Source organism: Phlebotomus argentipes, unplaced genomic scaffold (assembly GCF_947086385.1).
Source record: "Phlebotomus argentipes unplaced genomic scaffold, Phlebotomus argentipes genome assembly contig_6, whole genome shotgun sequence".
Taxonomy (NCBI): Eukaryota; Metazoa; Arthropoda; class Insecta; order Diptera; family Psychodidae; genus Phlebotomus; species Phlebotomus argentipes.
In genome coordinates, this window is record NW_026776145.1 from 3,131,729 (window position 1) to 3,148,876 (window position 17,148).

The 17,148-nt window shown below is 42.8% G+C and overlaps 4 protein-coding genes across 4 annotated transcripts; 2 read left to right on the plus strand and 2 right to left on the minus strand.

The window, feature by feature from the left end:
• Positions 1 to 2,905: 2,905 nt before the first annotated feature.
• Positions 2,906 to 8,835, plus strand: LOC132257653 (uncharacterized). The gene is made up of 14 exons (XM_059754646.1): positions 2,906 to 2,987; positions 3,046 to 3,393; positions 3,471 to 4,028; positions 4,101 to 4,400; positions 4,468 to 4,548; positions 4,608 to 4,688; positions 4,836 to 5,573; positions 5,764 to 6,357; positions 6,421 to 6,599; positions 6,665 to 6,804; positions 6,999 to 7,808; positions 7,869 to 8,084; positions 8,153 to 8,278; positions 8,439 to 8,835. The coding sequence occupies exons 1-14, from the start codon at positions 2,906 to 2,908 to the stop codon at positions 8,479 to 8,481; spliced, it is 4,296 nt and encodes a 1,431-aa protein (XP_059610629.1). The 3' UTR covers positions 8,482 to 8,835.
• Positions 8,836 to 9,255: 420 nt separating this feature from the next.
• Positions 9,256 to 11,008, plus strand: LOC132263725 (CWF19-like protein 1 homolog). Its single transcript, XM_059763699.1, has 3 exons — positions 9,256 to 9,362; positions 9,417 to 9,577; positions 9,642 to 11,008. The coding sequence occupies exons 1-3, from the start codon at positions 9,343 to 9,345 to the stop codon at positions 11,006 to 11,008; spliced, it is 1,548 nt and encodes a 515-aa protein (XP_059619682.1). The 5' UTR covers positions 9,256 to 9,342.
• A 64-nt stretch (positions 11,009 to 11,072) lies between these two features.
• LOC132263892 (farnesyl pyrophosphate synthase) lies at positions 11,073 to 15,068 on the minus strand. The gene is made up of 6 exons (XM_059763941.1): positions 14,753 to 15,068; positions 14,324 to 14,677; positions 12,667 to 12,752; positions 12,472 to 12,542; positions 12,263 to 12,403; positions 11,073 to 12,199 (listed from the first exon to the last, which is right to left on the minus strand). Exons 2-6 carry the CDS (start codon positions 14,500 to 14,502, stop codon positions 11,429 to 11,431), a joined length of 1,248 nt encoding a protein of 415 aa, XP_059619924.1. The 5' UTR covers positions 14,503 to 14,677; positions 14,753 to 15,068; the 3' UTR covers positions 11,073 to 11,428.
• A 97-nt stretch (positions 15,069 to 15,165) lies between these two features.
• On the minus strand, positions 15,166 to 16,976 carry LOC132263800 (UBX domain-containing protein 6). The gene is made up of 4 exons (XM_059763824.1): positions 16,863 to 16,976; positions 16,186 to 16,790; positions 15,596 to 16,117; positions 15,166 to 15,530 (listed from the first exon to the last, which is right to left on the minus strand). Exons 2-4 carry the CDS (start codon positions 16,699 to 16,701, stop codon positions 15,276 to 15,278), a joined length of 1,293 nt encoding a protein of 430 aa, XP_059619807.1. The 5' UTR covers positions 16,702 to 16,790; positions 16,863 to 16,976; the 3' UTR covers positions 15,166 to 15,275.
• Positions 16,977 to 17,148: the final 172 nt, after the last annotated feature.

Here is a 17,148-nt window from a genome sequence, read left to right on the forward strand (position 1 = left end):
TATTCCGACACGACAAAGGATGCTGTACCATGCGAATATCCGGCCAAAACTTGAGCGACATTGAGCTGAGAATTTGCAATTTCATTTTCACATTCGACACTAGAAGCCAGCGAAAGCGCGTTCCCCAGAGAGCACGGGGAATTGAAATATTAAATTCACGTAGAGAAATAATTTGGCATCAAGTGCGATGCTCTTGCGCCACGCACCGGACCGTGCTTCCGATTAAAGGGTAGATGGGTTCAAATGGATCAAATTAGCTATAGATTGCTAGACACAGCGCGTCGCATGTTGGATTTATAGCACATACCTACAATTGTCCGCCAGCCTGTTATTTTTACAAGTTTTTGCACATGTGAAAGATTCATTTCAGGGGCAACAATTTAGAAAAATGAAGAACACACTTTCAGTATTCAGAATCTCGCGGTTCTGATTGTTATCCGTGAATTCCATCTTATAACGACGCCGAGGAAAATTCATATCTACATTGACTATTTGCTGCGATCAGGGAAAATATTCATAATCATTGCATTCATGCTGATGAAAATTCAAATGACTGACCCCTGGATTTTTACGCCTTTCCACCTTTGTTAGATGTTTTATAATATTATTTTCCCTTTTCGCCCGCAATGATAATACACCACACAGTTGTACTCGCAGCAGTTTTTGTCCAGCGAAAGTTATTTTCCATTCGATGACCATCGCATTTTTTCTGGAAAACAGGCTGTAAAAGCCTCCCAGCACATGAGCCGAAGCATAATTGTAGCTATGATAAAGTATAAAGTCGCGCATAATTGCATTCTCTGTCGCATACAGACTGTATGCAAATTGAGCAGCGAGTATTTCCCATCGGGGCGCAAAAATAATGTGTGAATAATTGGAATTTTCACTAAATAATGGACCACAGCGCAGAGAAAATGGAATGTATTGATACTTGTCATGTGTGTGATGACCCAAAAACTATCACAGAAGAGATTAGTCAATGCTAAAAGTTAGTTTCACCACCAATCATTTCCTGTTCATCACACAAGTCTATTCACAAGAGTTAATTGGAAATTGAACGAATTTCCGAATGGGAAAACCACACATTTTTCTCCCACAACGTGTCATGGTGAGATTCTTATTTGAAAATATTTCACACAGAATTTCCATATAAAAATCATCGACCCATGATTATTTGAACACGTTTTTTGCTCTCCAGCGGCGACAATCTCTCAATACAGCTTATTTAAATTTCCGGACATTGCGTACAAAAGAGTTTCCGTTTTTAACAAAATCCACAGCAAAGTGCCATCGCGCAGAGATAACTCCCCAAAGCATTCACCACGGTAATTCCGAGTGTAGGAGAGTGTGATGGTCACTCAATCGCGTATTCTATGGCTCTCACACGCAATGGTCCTGCGACTTCATTGTACACTCTTGCAGACTTATTGCATAGATACTGTAAATGATGATGTTGGTGATTGTTAATTATTTTAAGCGCACTTGGAGGGAACATTACCATTTCAAATGACGACAATTTCGAAAATCAGTCCCTGTTGAAATTTCACCGCGACCGGTCGCAAATCCAACGCGCTCCGCAGCAGCATCAGAACTTTTAGAATTTAGAAAGTGATTTGTGAACTTTTACCATAAAGTGAAGTGTGATCTCTGGCAAATTACTTGCGGAGGACAAACTTGACTTTTTCTCTGGATTACTCTCTTCAGGAGGTGATTTCTTCTTTTCTTCAATTGTGTATTTTTCAGTCTAAAAGAATTTTCCACAAGTTTGGCTAATTTTGCAGTGAAAAGTGCTCTTCTATTGGATATATTTTCGACAACTTTTCAATGTCTTACACACTTATATGCACATTGAAATTAAATATATTTTAACTGAAATAATAAGGGAAAATTTTTTTTATCAATTTCAATTTTTTCAAAAATTTCTTATCTTACTTCTCTAATAAAGTTTCTTAACTGAAATCTTTATGGTCTAAAATTAAATTAAATTATTACAATTCAAAATTGATTTTAAAGGTTTTTTTCTAATAACTATGTAAGGACTCAAATGAGTCTTTTAAAAAATATTCGGCTTTTTATGGATATAAAATACTTTTCTTTGGCTAAGTATTAGCAAAGTCGTTTGAACATCTTTCAATAAAACTTTTCCCCTTTTATGCAAATTCGGAAGTCATAAATTTAAACTTTCTGAATAGATTTTCTAAAACTTCCACAACCAAAACTTTCTTACACAACTCTGGCTGGATTTAATGAAAAATCTAATAAAATATTCCAAAATCTGCCACTAAAAGAATACCCTAAATTAGTGGACACAATTAGAATATGAAAGCTTTGTATTTCATGCAGTAAAAAGTGTTCTTTTATTATCTGGCATAACGAAATTGCAGTAAGCAAAACTATTCATTGTGGATTTAAATGCGCTGTCGAAAACGAAATTGAGTCCACAAAAGGTCATTTTCAAATTTCACAATTATTTTGCGCGCATAATTTCAGAAATATTTTAATTCTGTCTCTCAACTACAATAAACAGGAAGTGGTTTCCGTTTTGAGTCACTATAGAAGTTTTCACGAAAGTGGACAAAAACATATTTCATCAATTTCTGTAATAGCGCGAATTGACGCTTTTCATTTGATAATTCGTGACCATTCGACCAATTGAAATAGTGGACGATCATATTTTTTATTAGATATTCACTATTCAGGTCAAATAGTTGAATACAGATTGTAATTTTCTGACAATGTGCAGATATGTGTGTAATTATTTGATGAATGATTTAACAGTGATTTTGCACTTTAGAGGATGATGACACTGAGTATCCACAAAGGCAATCTAGTTCATGCAAAGTGACCAATGACATTAAGTGAAAAGTGCGGACAGTTATTTCAATTAGAGAAGTAATTTTGCAAAATGCGAAAACGACAGAAATTCTGGTTCATCGTATTGGAATTAGTCCTAACGATTTTTGTGTCAAAAATCACAATTACATTCGGTAAGTTTGAGCAAATTCTCTCGCTTTACATTGCTGAATTAACTTCTTGCGGTTAAAGGTCAAACAACGTGTAACAATGGCTTAGGACGGGTTCTATATGAGCGCCTACCTAATCAACAACTTCAGGGATTTGACGATGATGTGGTTCGAGACACGGCGCCTCCCTTTCGAGTTCTTGAGAAATGCCAGGATCTGTGTCTTCGAGATCGCGCGGCAACCAATAATCTCGTGAGGGCCTGCACCAGCTTTGACTTTCAGCCCGGCAGTCGAATTGCCTCGTTCGGTGGAAATCCCGAATACGAGGAATCAACTTGCTACCTAACACGCGAACAAGCTGCACCCGAAGGAATCGGAAATCTAATGCTCGTCCCGAATAGTGTTCACTTTACCGAAGTGTGCCTTACTTGTAAGTGTCAGACACCCAAGTTGCAGAAAATCCTAACCCACAATTATCCTTTGCTATTTTTCATTGTGAATCCATAGCCAGTCGTCCTGAGAGAGAGTGTCCCAGCCGCCGCTATGTCTTTGAGCGACACCCTAGGAAAAAGCTTAAACTGCCAGTGTCTGACATCAAGGAGATGACCGCGGCCAACAGATCCGATTGCGAGGACAAGTGCCTCAATGAGTTCTCCTTCGTATGTCGCTCAGCGAATTTCGATTCTGCAATGCGAAGTTGCTCTCTCAGCCGCTTCACGAGACGAACTCATCCTGAACTCATGGAGGACGATCCGAATTCGGACTATTTGGAGAACACTTGTCTCAACGCCGAGAGGCGCTGCGATGGATTGGCGATCTTTGTGAAGGAGGAAAATAAGAAACTGGGCGGACCTTTCGAAGTTGATATCTACAACAATATGACACTCGAGGAATGCCAGATGATGTGCTTAAGAGCGGAAAAGTATTTCTGCCGATCGGTTGAGTTTGATGATCAAACGAAGCAATGTATCCTGTCGGAAGAGGATTCCGTCTCCCAGAAAGACGACATAAGCATAAGTTCGAGTCCAACGCATCATTTCTACGACTTGGTCTGCTTGGACAACCGTGAGTTTAGATTTAGACATTAAACTACATATAATAATGAGATATGTTTTCATGCCTTAAATGTCCCTGCAGAAAGAGGATCTGAATATCCAGATAACTCAGTGACGTCACATCTGTTCTCTGGCGGAAGACGACCGGATACAGCTTTTCAGAGATACAGAAATTCAAGGCTGGGCGGCGAGTTTCACTCTGAAATAACCGGAAGGTCTCTCAGTGAATGCTTGGATGAGTGCTTACGTCAGACGAGCTTCCAATGCAGATCTGCAGTCTACAGCGATAGATTCCGAACTTGTCGTCTCAGTCGGTACAACCAGAAAGACGGTATGCGCATAATCTACGACGCCGATTACGATTACTATGAGAACCTAATGCGTAAGTAGCCAGAATTTGAATGTACAAACCCAAGGAACAATTACTTATCACCCAAATTAATATTCAGTCGGTGGGGATGGTATGGATGATCGCGATCGTCCAGCTATGAGACCAGATATGGCAAATGATTGGCGAAATCCATATCCAGGTAGCAACAATATAATTTCACTTAATACTCGTTAATACACGAATAACTAAAATTTTCAGGTGACAAAGATCGGTATCCAGATGACAGATATCCGAGCAATAGACCCTACGATCGAAACCCACAGTGGCGACCAGAAATGGGTATAATACACATTTTAATAGTCGATGATTTTAATTTGCGACACTCGTGTTCTGTTTTTTGTTAATAATGACTTTAATTCAACGAACAGCACAGTGCAACAGTGCTGATGAATGTTTTGTCACTAATGCATGCTTAATTTCCCGCAGGCGACCGTTATCCATCAGATCGATATCCTCCGAGTGGATACCCCGATGACGGACGCTATCCACCGGGAGATGATCGATATCGTCCCGGCATGGGCGATAGGTACTATCCTCCATCAGGAATGGGCGATCGCTATCCTCCGCCCATGGGCGGCGATCGCTATCCTCCATCCATGGGTGGCGATCGCTATCCTCCGTCGGGTATGGGCGATCGATACCCACCATCCGGAATGAGTGATCGCTATCCACCACTTATGGATCGCTATCCTCCGGTGTACGATAATAGATTGCCCGGCGATATGTATCCCAATGATGGCCGATACCCAATGGACAATCGATATCCTCCGCCACGCTATCCGCCCGCAGACAATCGCTATCCTATGATGGACAATAGGTATCCGCCACCGCCGCCGATGAAGGGACGGTACCCAGAAGCTCCTGAGTACTGGCCACCCAGAGGCCGCCCTGGAATGCAGAGCGGTTACCCAAATGGTCCCAGTGGCCCTAGTATGTCGCAATACCCAGACAAAAATATACCTCTTGCTGGCCGATATCCAGAATCTGACATGAGATACCCTGGACAATACCCAAGTGGCCCTAGTGGCTTTTCGGACTCTCGCTATCCTGCGTCCGGAAGTAGATACCCTCCCGTGTCAGACAATCGCTTCCCAGTAGGTAATGATCGATACCCCATTTACATATACAAATATGGCAACAGAGAAAAATTTCCAAGTGGCACAGGTACAATAGTTGCACCTTGCAAATTATTTACTTATTGTCAAGCTACGTGAATCCTCACTATCTCTCTTTAACGCATTCTAATTAAATGTGTACTTAATCTTAATAATATCACTCATCGAGTTACTGAGGATTTACAACTCATTTCAAGGGATAATACAGCGACAATAATTTTTTTTTATTCTTCTTCTAGGCTACGATCGTTTCCCGGGATACCCTGATCACGATCAAGGCTACGACCGTGGCTACCCGAGTGGGGGTGGATACTACTACGGCTACAGAGACACTGGGTACGGCGGATATGACAGGGATCGTGGCTATAATCGTCCTGTTCCTCTCAGTCCAGGATATCCACCGTACGAAGCTCCACTGCCCGTTAGGCCTCTAGGCGGATCTGGCTATGACAACAACATCAACTCCCTGACTGGAGACGGTTTCGGGGGATATGGCCCAGTCAGGCCCTTTGGCTCTCGCTGCGATGAGGATAACTACAAACAGATTGCTTCTCGACATAGAATGCGACGTCCTTACATAAGGCGTGCTATGTCCGTGCCGACGCTCACGCACTGCCAACGTGAATGCACCGATTCGCGAGACTTTTCCTGCCGAAGCTTCAACTACCGCGAGGGAGCCTATTCTGTTGATCAAGATGCTCCCAATTGCGAGCTCAGTGACCGCGATACCAGAGATATGGACCTACAGGATCCCATGATGTTCGACATTGGCGCTTATGATTACTACGAAAGGAGTTCAGGTCGCAATGGAGTTGACGGAGATTGCTTGGATGGTAAATAAGAGACTTTAGTGAGCTCTTAAATGTCGAATAATAACTTTTTTTTATGTTATTCAGTTTCACAAACTTGCAACGAAGACGGGATGGAATTCACTCTAAGAACACCGGAAGGATTCATTGGCAGAATTTACACTTATGGATTTTATGATCGCTGCTTCTTCCGCGGAAATGGCGGGACAGTTAATGTTCTGAGGATTAGCGGACCGCAAGGATATCCTGAGTGTGGATCTCAAAGAGTAAGTTTAAGAGTGAAATCAAAAATAAGAACAACTACACAAATCTGTCTTCTTCTATTGTTCAGTACGGAGACACCATGACCAATATAGTGGTTGTCCAATTCTCGGACAATGTTCAGACTGGCCGAGATAAGAGATTCAACTTGACTTGCCTATTTCGAGGCCCAGGTGAAGCAGTCGTTACATCCGGATACATAGGAGCAGGGTATACTTTTACTTCTTAATACTATTTCAAAAGTCCTTAGATTGTAGATTAGACCAAATTTGAAAGAGGGTCGTAAAATAGATGGTAGGATCTTAGATATTTCTTGCGAACGCATAGAGCGTAACACACTAATTAAGTAGCTACTAACATTAACAGTCTCTTCTGAAGGGACCTTACTTACTTTTCTTAAGTAGTTTCAATGATATTGACAGGTCCGGGAGTCCCATTCCGATTGAATATTTACCAGCTGAGAATACAATGAACAACAAGATTCGTCTCTTGATCCTCTATCAAGGACGACCAACGACGACAATTGCAGTCGGCGATCCCTTAACATTCAGGCTCGAGTCACAGGATGGATACAAGCAAGCAGGAGACATCTTTGCCACCAACGTCATTGCTAGAGATCCCTACTCAGGACGGAGTGTTCAACTGATCGATAGACACGGATGCCCAGTGAATCCCTATGTCTTCCCAGAATTGGATAAACTTCGCGATGGAGACACTTTGGAAGCCAGATTCAATGCGTTTAAGATTCCTGAATCAAACTTCCTAGTTTTTGAGGCCACAGTCAGATCCTGTCGCGATGGATGCCAACCGGCATACTGTCCTGGACCTTCTGGACGATCTGAACCGTCGTTCGGGAGGAAGAAGAGGGAAATCAACGGAACACTTATCGCACAATCCACCATTCAATTGAATGACACAGATTTCAATGAAACTCAAGGAGACACTATTGAAGTCCTATCCACATCGGACGACACCACAGTTTACAGCACGGAAGACGAAGATACTGCCAGTGACTTTCCTGAGCAAGTCAGAGAAATGATTGAGGTTTTTGAGTCGAGGGAGGAAATGGAGCACGAATCGTTCGCCAGGAAGATTGTCGCCCCACAAGAAACAATTTGCATCACACCATCGGAATATCATGGATTGATCAGTGCAGTTATATTGCTAATGATTCTGCTCCTCAGTATTTCACTGATAGCGGGACTGGCTTACAGGTATGTTACTTGAGAGAGTCACTGTATGGAGTGAGTGAGGAAATTCTTCAATTATTTCAGAAGATATTGGCACGTTCTCACGAAGAATCGACTGGCCGACAGAAGCTCACCGGTGACATCCTTCAGTCCCTCGGCAATCCATCAGAACCTTAACATATCCAGCGCGAATAGTCAATTTGACGCATCTGGACGCAACCATTCTCACCGGTCAGGAAGCACAGGACGACCCGGACTTTCGCTATTCAGTGGAAGTCTGCAGAAGACCTTCGCCACGGGGTAAAGAATAATTCCTGCCATACAAAAACTGCATAATTATACAGTAATTTAATTACTTTCTTCCATAGAAACTTATCGCGAATGTGTCAGATTCCGGTGATGAATCCAATACGGAATAATGGTGGGAATCCATTAGAATTTGAAGATCCCAGCGAACCAATTTACACAGATCCATCGCTCTTCGAACGGTCAAGGTATATATAGAAAGTTTCCATTTGATCCGCAAAATCATCCATTTCGGAATATCACGCAGTTTGAGTCCCATTTTCATCATTCATACTGAAAATCACCTTTTTGACAATAAAATAAATAATTTAGATATATATATCTCTTACAGAATTGATTGATTTTCAGATCACTACGAAGTATTGCTGTGCGTCAAAGTAATGAAACATGAACTTTTTCTACTTAATATTAATGCAAACATCTCCAATTTCTATTCTTCTATAATTGTACCGAAATTAAAATTAACTAATGTTAAACACAAAAGATGGCACCTAAAATAAAGATGAAATGGCATTTTAAACACCTCCGAGCTCGAAGCTAATTTCTCTGTGATTTCTTGTGAGAATTCAACTGGTGTTTATGAAATCCGCACTTCGTAAATTTATGACCGACTTCTTGATCATCAATCAATATTTATTTGATTTTGCATTACTTTTCTATTATATGTATTTTGTAATGTATTTTACTGCTGTACTTTCTAAAAAGAATAATTTGTAGATCTAACAATAGTTTAACAATAAAAATTATTTGCAAGTCTACAAATGTGACTTTTCTGTGATGATGTCGAATTCTTAGAACTGTTTGGAATAAAAAGTCTGCGGGTAAGTGGAAAATGATGGAAATTTATTCAAATTAGTTATTTTAGAATCTTTTGTTACTTGGATGAATCATATAGGATTCTTAGTAAGACCGATAGAACCAGTAAAAGATTTAATATTCTTATTGGAACTGTTATATTTCAAACATGAAGAAGTTCTTCTAACTTCACTGTGCTAAAGTAAGGAAAAATGAATTCCACTTCGCATAGTGCTCACTTAACAAGTTTTATAAATAAAACAATGAGTTTTCTATAATATTTATGTACATAATTAGTTTGAATTACCTGCATTTGCTCAGTTATTAAATATGTATTTGTTATTTCGGAGTTAAATGATCGTAAATCACAACATTTTCCATCTATAAATTGATATATTGCTCCTCCAATAAGAAGTGACTTGGAGCAAAGCATAAACAAATCCACATTTTGTCGGCGATGGACAACAAACTGAAAATGTGAGTAAAATACGCTACTTTTAGAGTTAATTTATTGATAATTGCTCTTCACAGATTAATATCTGGCGACGTGGGAGGAAGATTTAACAAATTATTCGATCGAGTCAATGCAATCGCCAAAAAGTCCGGCCAATTTGATTTCTTGTTTTGCGTTGGTGATTTCTTCGGCGACAACAATGAGGAGCTGGAGGACTACAAAAGTGGTGCCAAGAAAGGTGAATAGCTAAGCTGGATGCTGAATATTTCAGTGTTGTGATGGAGATTTTGTGTGTTTTGCAGTTCCTCTGGCGACATACATCTTGGGATCGACACAAGAGAGACATCTTCCCTTGTTTGAAGATGCGGTGAATGGCGAGATCTGCCCGAATATTACTTATTTGGGCAAATCGGGGATATATGTGACATCCTCTGGGATGAAAGTCGCCTACGTGAGTGGCAAGGAAGCCGAGAAGTCCTCGAGTGTCGCCTTCGCCGCGAACGACACGAAATCCGTGAAGATGTCCTGTCTGGCGAGTAAGTCTTCCGGAGATTACAGAGGAATAGACATCCTGCTCACGTCTCAGTGGTCACACGGGATAGATGGCAGCGAAGAGTCCTCCAAACTCCTGTCACTCTTGACAATGGACATCCGGCCGCGGTATCACTTCTGTGCCCTTAAAGACATTCACTGCGAGAAGCCTCCTTTCCGGAATCCCGCCGACTCAAACTCTCAACTGGATTTGGCCACGAGATTCATCTCCCTGGCCTCAGTGGGCAACACCCAGAAGCTGAAGTACATCTACGCCCTCAGTCTGACTCCCGTAGACAAGATGAGACTCACTGACCTTCTACAGAGAACAGTGGATGAGATTGAGTGCCCATACTTGGCAGTTCCGGGAATGCTTGGCATCACCACTTCGCAGGTGGAAGAGAAGTCCGCGCAGTACTTTTACGACATGGACACGGAGCGTCACCAGGGCAAGAGATTCTCCCAAGACGGCTCTGGGCGACCGAAGAAGAGACCCCGACAGGAGTTCAGCCAGGAGAAGTGCTGGTTCTGCCTCTCGTCGGCGAATGTCGAGAAGCACTTGATAGTCGCCATTGGAGAGTCATTCTACATAGCCTTGGCCAAGGGTCCCCTCAACGAGCAGCACGTCCTCATCATCTCCATCTCGCACGTCCAGAGCGTCTCATTGCTGCCAGAGGAAGACTTCGCTGAGTTGCAGCGCTTCAGAGACGCTCTGGTGGCCTTCTTCAAGTCCCAAGACAAGGCGGTGTGCTTCTTCGAGAGGAACTACAAGAGCAGCCACTTGCAAGTGAATGCCGTGCCCATTGACGCTTCCAGCGCTTGGCAACTCAATGACGCCTTCGAGTACAGCGCAGAGATGTACAAACTCGATTTCGAGAAGCTTCCCAAACTCTCCAGCGCCTCTCAACTGCCCTCCGGGCCGTACTTCGTGGCAGAACTGCCAGACGAGATGACCCTGCTGACGCGGCAGATGAAGAACTTTCCCATCCACTTCGGCCGGGAAGTGCTTTGCAGTGAAAATCTGCTGAACTGCGACGATAAGATCGACTGGAAGGAGTGCCAGCTGGATGTGGAGAGTGAGAAAGAAATTGTACAGCGATTCAAGGAGGAATTCAAACCCTTCGACTTTACAGTATAAACGTTTATTGAGTGTACAAAAGGTAAATCCTTATGAAATTAAATTTTTTCTCTTCTCTTTCCCCTTGTTTCTCTTAGATAAATGCCACTTTTAGTCCCACAATTGTAACCCCAATTTGTGTTTATCCAAATTCACCTTAAAGGCCTTTGATGTCATGACGAATGTTTAACACTTTTGAATAAGAAATGCTATCATATCTTACATTTTTAGTGAATTAAAAAGTTAGTGGCAAATTTAGAGCAACATTTCTCAACACAGCTATTCTTATCTCAAAACCCCTTTACTTTTTCTTGCCCTAAGTGCAATTTAATCTTTCATATCCTTATAAAAACATCAACAAAAATCCTAGACCGATCTGTTTTGTCCCAGAATCAAGGGGATGGTAATCCTTAACGCTATCTCAGCATAAAATCTCTGACTCTAAGACTCTCGCCTGTATAGTTTATCCATGATCTTGAGGAAAACTTCGACGGGAATTCCGCGAGATGTCTGCTGAATGTGCGTCTTGATCATGTTGTAAGAGTCCTCCTCGTAGATTGCATAAGTATTCGGCAGCGAGAGTTCCTCGTACAGCTGCTTCACTCTCCTGATGGACTCCTCATCAGGCTTGCCATAGCACTCCTGCATGATAGCCTTCTGCTCTGGCTTTGCGCGCTGCAAACACACCACGGCCAGCCAGGTGCACTTGCTGTCCTGAATGTCCGTGCCGATCTTGCCCGTGACTTCGGGATCACCAAAGCAATCGAGAAAGTCGTCCTGGATCTGGAAGAAGTAGCCCATTTCGAGCAAAATCGTCTTCGCCTGCCGGAAGGCCTCCGGATCTGTGTAGCCCGCCAGATGCATTGCCGCCGCGATGGGCAGATAGAAGGTGTAGTAGGACGTCTTGTTGGCCACAATGGACTTGTACTTTTCCATATTGAAGCTCATGATGTCCTCATGCGCGGACTTTGTGTCCAGCAGCTGTCCCAGAGTCGTGATGAATGTGCAATCGTGGAACAACTCGAGGAGCTTCACGTAGCAGTCCAAGTGGCTAAAGTGCTCCTTCAGAATCTGGTAAATGCCCGCCTCAAGCAGCAGTCCGTCATTTATGGCAGCCAGCTTTATATCCTCCAATCTGTACCAGCATGGCTGTCCTCTTCGCGTAATGCTGCCATCCATAATGTCATCCATGATGAGGAACATGGATTGCAACTGAAAGATTTATCGTGAAAATTGACACGAAACTCAACCGTGATCCACACCAGACCCACTCACCATCTCAATACACCATCCCAGATACACGGCCAACTTCATATTCGCCTCCGTCAGAGCGGACTTCTTCGCAATCAACTCATAAGCCTGCACCGTGGCGATGCCTCTGTACTTCTTGCCACCCGGAACGTTGTATTGCAGCGTCTGCAAATCAAAGATCCCGAAATGATAATAATCCACTGAACTTCCACAAAAAAAAATCATCAACTTACGCGAGCAAAATGTTTCCCAGCTCCACAAGAGTCATACTTATTCGCCTTGTCTTTCAACTCTCGCACAATATCTGAGAAGTGAATAGGAAACTTATTAGAATATCTATAATAAGAAACAACACGCAGATTGCAAATCAACTTCGAACCAATTGTAATTGCTTGGGAGAAAAAAAAGTGAGAAAACAAGACTCTTACCTGGAAAGTACGACATAAACTCTCTGCTTTTATCTTTCGGGACAGCATTGGAGCTCGACATGGAGTACTGAATTGTCGACAGCGTCCTGAAATCACGCCAAAATAATAATAATTAGGTAAACGTAAGTAAAACGCTTTTCCAAAGAAACTCTCATTCGAGCTTGCGTCGGCAAATACAATAATAACTTTTATCGTTTGCTTTTTTTCTTCACACGTACTTCATAATAATCATTTTTAATTGCCGTTAGTTTGTCCAAAATATTTCTTAGTCACAGTTTCAGATGCAAAGAAAGAGTGTCCATGAATGTGACATGTCATAACAATAATCTTCAGTTAATGTCCCGAATTTTGACCCATTTATCAAGCATTCTATAAAAATTCATAGAGCTATAAAATACTTTTCTTCGGGTATAATTGAGATTGCATCGATTGTTGCTAGCGAAATTTTTAATGATATGAAGATAAGGATAAAGAGATAAAGATTCTGCGTGTTTTTGAAATAAGAATGTTTTCCTAAATCGAAATTACTATAAAATCTGTGAATTATAATTTAGTATTGCGCGAAATTTTATTACACTCTCGTTGACGTTATTGATACTCATAAAAATATACTTTGAGAAAAACATTTTATTCTGTTTTCCCACTGTAATTAAATCTATGACTTGTATTGTATCTTCTCTGATTAGGTCGTTTGAGATCTGTTATGTAAAGATAAATTCCCATTTAAATTCAATACACCACAAAAGCATTAGGAAACAACGTGTTTTTGTGGGATTGTCGCATGTTTGCGCTGGAATTCTTACGGCTTTCTCCTAACTAAACAAAGAGTCATTCTATTGGGAGAACACTAAGAAGAAGAACGAAACACTTTCGTCATGAGAGAGCATAAGAATGCTCGCAAGAATGAAATCTATTTATAGCGCAAGATTGCTTCCACGATTTTCCATACTTTTGTACCGTATGAAAAGCCATGCAAATTGTTTATTTAACAATCGCCGCTCGTAAATATTTACTCGACACGGCAAAAAGCTCTCTCAGACGCATTTGAACTTGTCGAAAGTGTCTGATGTTGTCTTCCAACCAGCAACAATCACTGATACGAATCAGCCGACTCGATAGAAGTTCTGCCATGCGTTACGTTCGTGGTCTGCGGAGGCGCAAGAGAGGCGAGGGACGTGAACTTGGTCGACCTTGTCGGAAGACTTCTCTGCACAGCACTTCATATTTCCATGCTCACATTCTTGCGCGATCTCTCAATGGATCAGAGCAGCGCGAGAGAGACAATGGGAGAGAGATTGATCGCCGAGATGATGTTAATTATAGATTGCGTGTGTATTCTGTCACAATTCTCGCTTTCGGCCTGCAATTGAGCCTGATAAGGGAGTGTGTGACCTTTAGCAAATGGCGCTAAGCCGAACTGATCCACGCATGTGGCGTCTGCTAATCCACGATCTCGAAGGGCGACCAAGAGACACAATTCGATTCTGTGCACGAAAATGACACCGAACCTCGCGAATTACCCTCATTTTTGGGCAAATGACACCTTATCTGTGATTGATTGGAAAGGCTCGCGAACGAGACAGAGCAAAACAACGTCGTTCAATCATCCCAAGAGTCGAAATGATGCTCAAAATAGAGAAACATTCAAGTGAATTACCTTGTTGTCTTCTTGGATTTGCCCTCCGGTGACTTCTCCGATGGCTCATTCTTCTTCAAATAATCAGAATTGTTGACTTCGCTGCTCTTGGAGATACACCTCAGCTGTGCCAGATTATCTCCACGTAGTCTGCTCCTCAACACATTCTGAACAAACGAGTTTCTCAGAACTGAGATCATCTTTATCGAACGCCTCTCCCGAAATATCAACAACACACAAAGTCACTTTCTGCTCCTCTCCTGCGAAGCGCCACTGCGACAGTGCGATTAGAGCTCCAGTAAAGGTTTCCCGTATCGCCTGATTTCACTCCACTTTCCGACCGCTCTTGCTGCTGGCCCACGAATATCTCAAATGCTGAAAAATCCAAAAGAAAACGCGGACGTGCCACTTATCAGCGATTCACAGCGGACTCGCCCCACCACTGCCCACCTCTTGCCGAGATGTTTTCCCTTCAACAGTCAATTGTCTCACACTAGCACGGCTTTTCCTCACCACATTGCCACCAATATAGTGTCTACTAGTCGGAAAATTCGTTAAGACTCCGCGATATGCCGTATTTTCACTGGAAAATACACTTTTCGTGCCTTTTGCGCGAGAAGTTTTCAAATTGGAAGACGTCACAACAACCACTGATACCAACTGCAGCGCACAACAACTGTTATACTCCGCTGAAAATGTGCCGTTATGACATGAATTTGCACGTTTTTATCAAAATTGTTTCATGCGTAGAGAAAAAATCCAGCGCAGAAATGGATTGACGGCATTCACAAAATTGGAAACAGCAAAAATCCATAAATTACGTGTTCTATATTCATGACGCTAGAGAACAGGAATAAAACCAGTTGCAATTTCAATAGTGATTTTTTGAGGACTCCAATATATGAATGTTTACACAACTGAATAGAGATAAATTATTAATATTAAAACAGAAACATAGAGTCATTTTTCATACTTATAGTGGCTGGATTAACATTAAAAGCTCCTCCTTTATGTAATTTCCAGGCGGTGCAGAATCGGGATCGTCGTACGAGAAGATCAGCAAGATGTTGGGAACGAGGCGCAAGTCGTACAGCGATTTGTCCAAGTCCTCCTCCTCGAATTTGTGACCAGTGGGACCGACCAGATGAAATTCCACGGTTTCGTGCTTCATGCACGATTGCACGAATTCATGAACTTGCAGTAATTTCTCATACACATTAAAGGTTCCCTGCAAAGACACGCAATCTTCGCTATATTCTTCTTCATCCACAGAGGAACAGCATTTGGACTCACCTGCAAATAGACACCGTCGGGAAAGCGGACGCGAATCAGAGTGTACTTGTAGCGATTAATTATTCTCAACTCCTCTCGATCTCGCATGGCTTTGGTCTTGAGAACGAGAGAACTCTCCATTGCCTCGGTCTTCAGTTGCTGCTCTCGCTTCAACTCCTCCAGACTAATGCGGAAAAAGTCCTGCGGCAGTTCATTCTTCTTCGCCTGCGACGGCAACAGCACTTGAATATTCCTGTCGATCTCCAAGTTGATCTTCTCAGCATGCGTGAGAGCATCTAGTAGCATCTGCAGCTGATCAGTGCCGTCCTCCTCGGGCTTCGAGAAGAGCACCATGAACGTGTCTCCGTCGATGGTTTGCTCCTCGAAGCCAGCGGCGTGCAGAAACTCAATGGCACCCTCCACGTGACGGACTTTGTCCGAGAAAATGCGATTGGACATGCGAATCTTCCTGTACTTTTCCTCCTCAGGAAAGTTTATGATGTTCTCCAGATACTTTGTGAGAGTCTCCACGCACGGGTCAGCCTGGTGAAGATGAATCAAGTGGAAGAGATAAGAATAAATGAAAGTTGTTGTGAAGAAAATCGTCTCACCTTCTCCTTCGTGTTGCAATTTTGGATAATAAGACAAGCGGATAAGCCACTCTCCTCATTGTTCAGTTGGTCATACAGAAATTCCTTGATTTTGGTCCGCCACTCGCTTTTGGGCAGAATCTCCTCGCTCACAAGTGGACACCTGAAGTAAACGCCCTTGACGGCGAGATTCTTCCTGGCATCCTGACTCGCATCCACCTGAGGCGTCTTCGTGCTCTCCTCTTTGGCCTTCCTCTCCGCTTCCAACTCCCTCCGCACCTGCGCCTGGATAGCCGCCAGAGATGTGTTGAACTCCTTCGTGTCCTTCTTCGTGCACCTCGCCATGGCCGCTGCGGCGGCGTTCCGCGCCTCAAGGCCCAGCTCCTTCCGCGAGGGCTTCACGTAAGCCTCCTTGCTGGGCTTCTTCTGTGACGTCGTCGGCTGCGGATCGGCATTCAACTTCCTTCCCGGACCGGCAAGCTTGAACTTTGCCTCTTCCTTCTTCCTCGCAAAGAATTGGGCCAGTTTCTTTGGCATTTCGCTGACTTAGAGTCGCGGCGTGTGTTCTTTAGGCAGTTTCAGACGCGCCACTGATAACTTCAACTCCTCAATCTCCTTCACAGTGCCTGAAAGGGTGGAAGAGACAGAAAAGATAGCAATTAGATTAGCGAACAATGCTAATTATCTCACATGCTTACTCGGTTTGATGAATCGCTCAGAGATCACAGCGCCGTATTTCAGCCAGTAGAAGATCACCAGACTCGAGATTATGAGGAAAATCGTGAGGAAGGACTTGAGAAGGACGAGCTGAAATTCCGTGAAGGGAATGAACTCGACGGTGAAATTTTCCTTGCTGTACGAGAGAAGGAATTTTCCAACTCCTCTCGTAAAGTTAATCGAGGAATCCAGGTATTCAGACAACAAGGTGACGTTCAGAAGTGTCTCTAGAGACATTTGGGAATGCAACAAGGCGGAAAATGTACA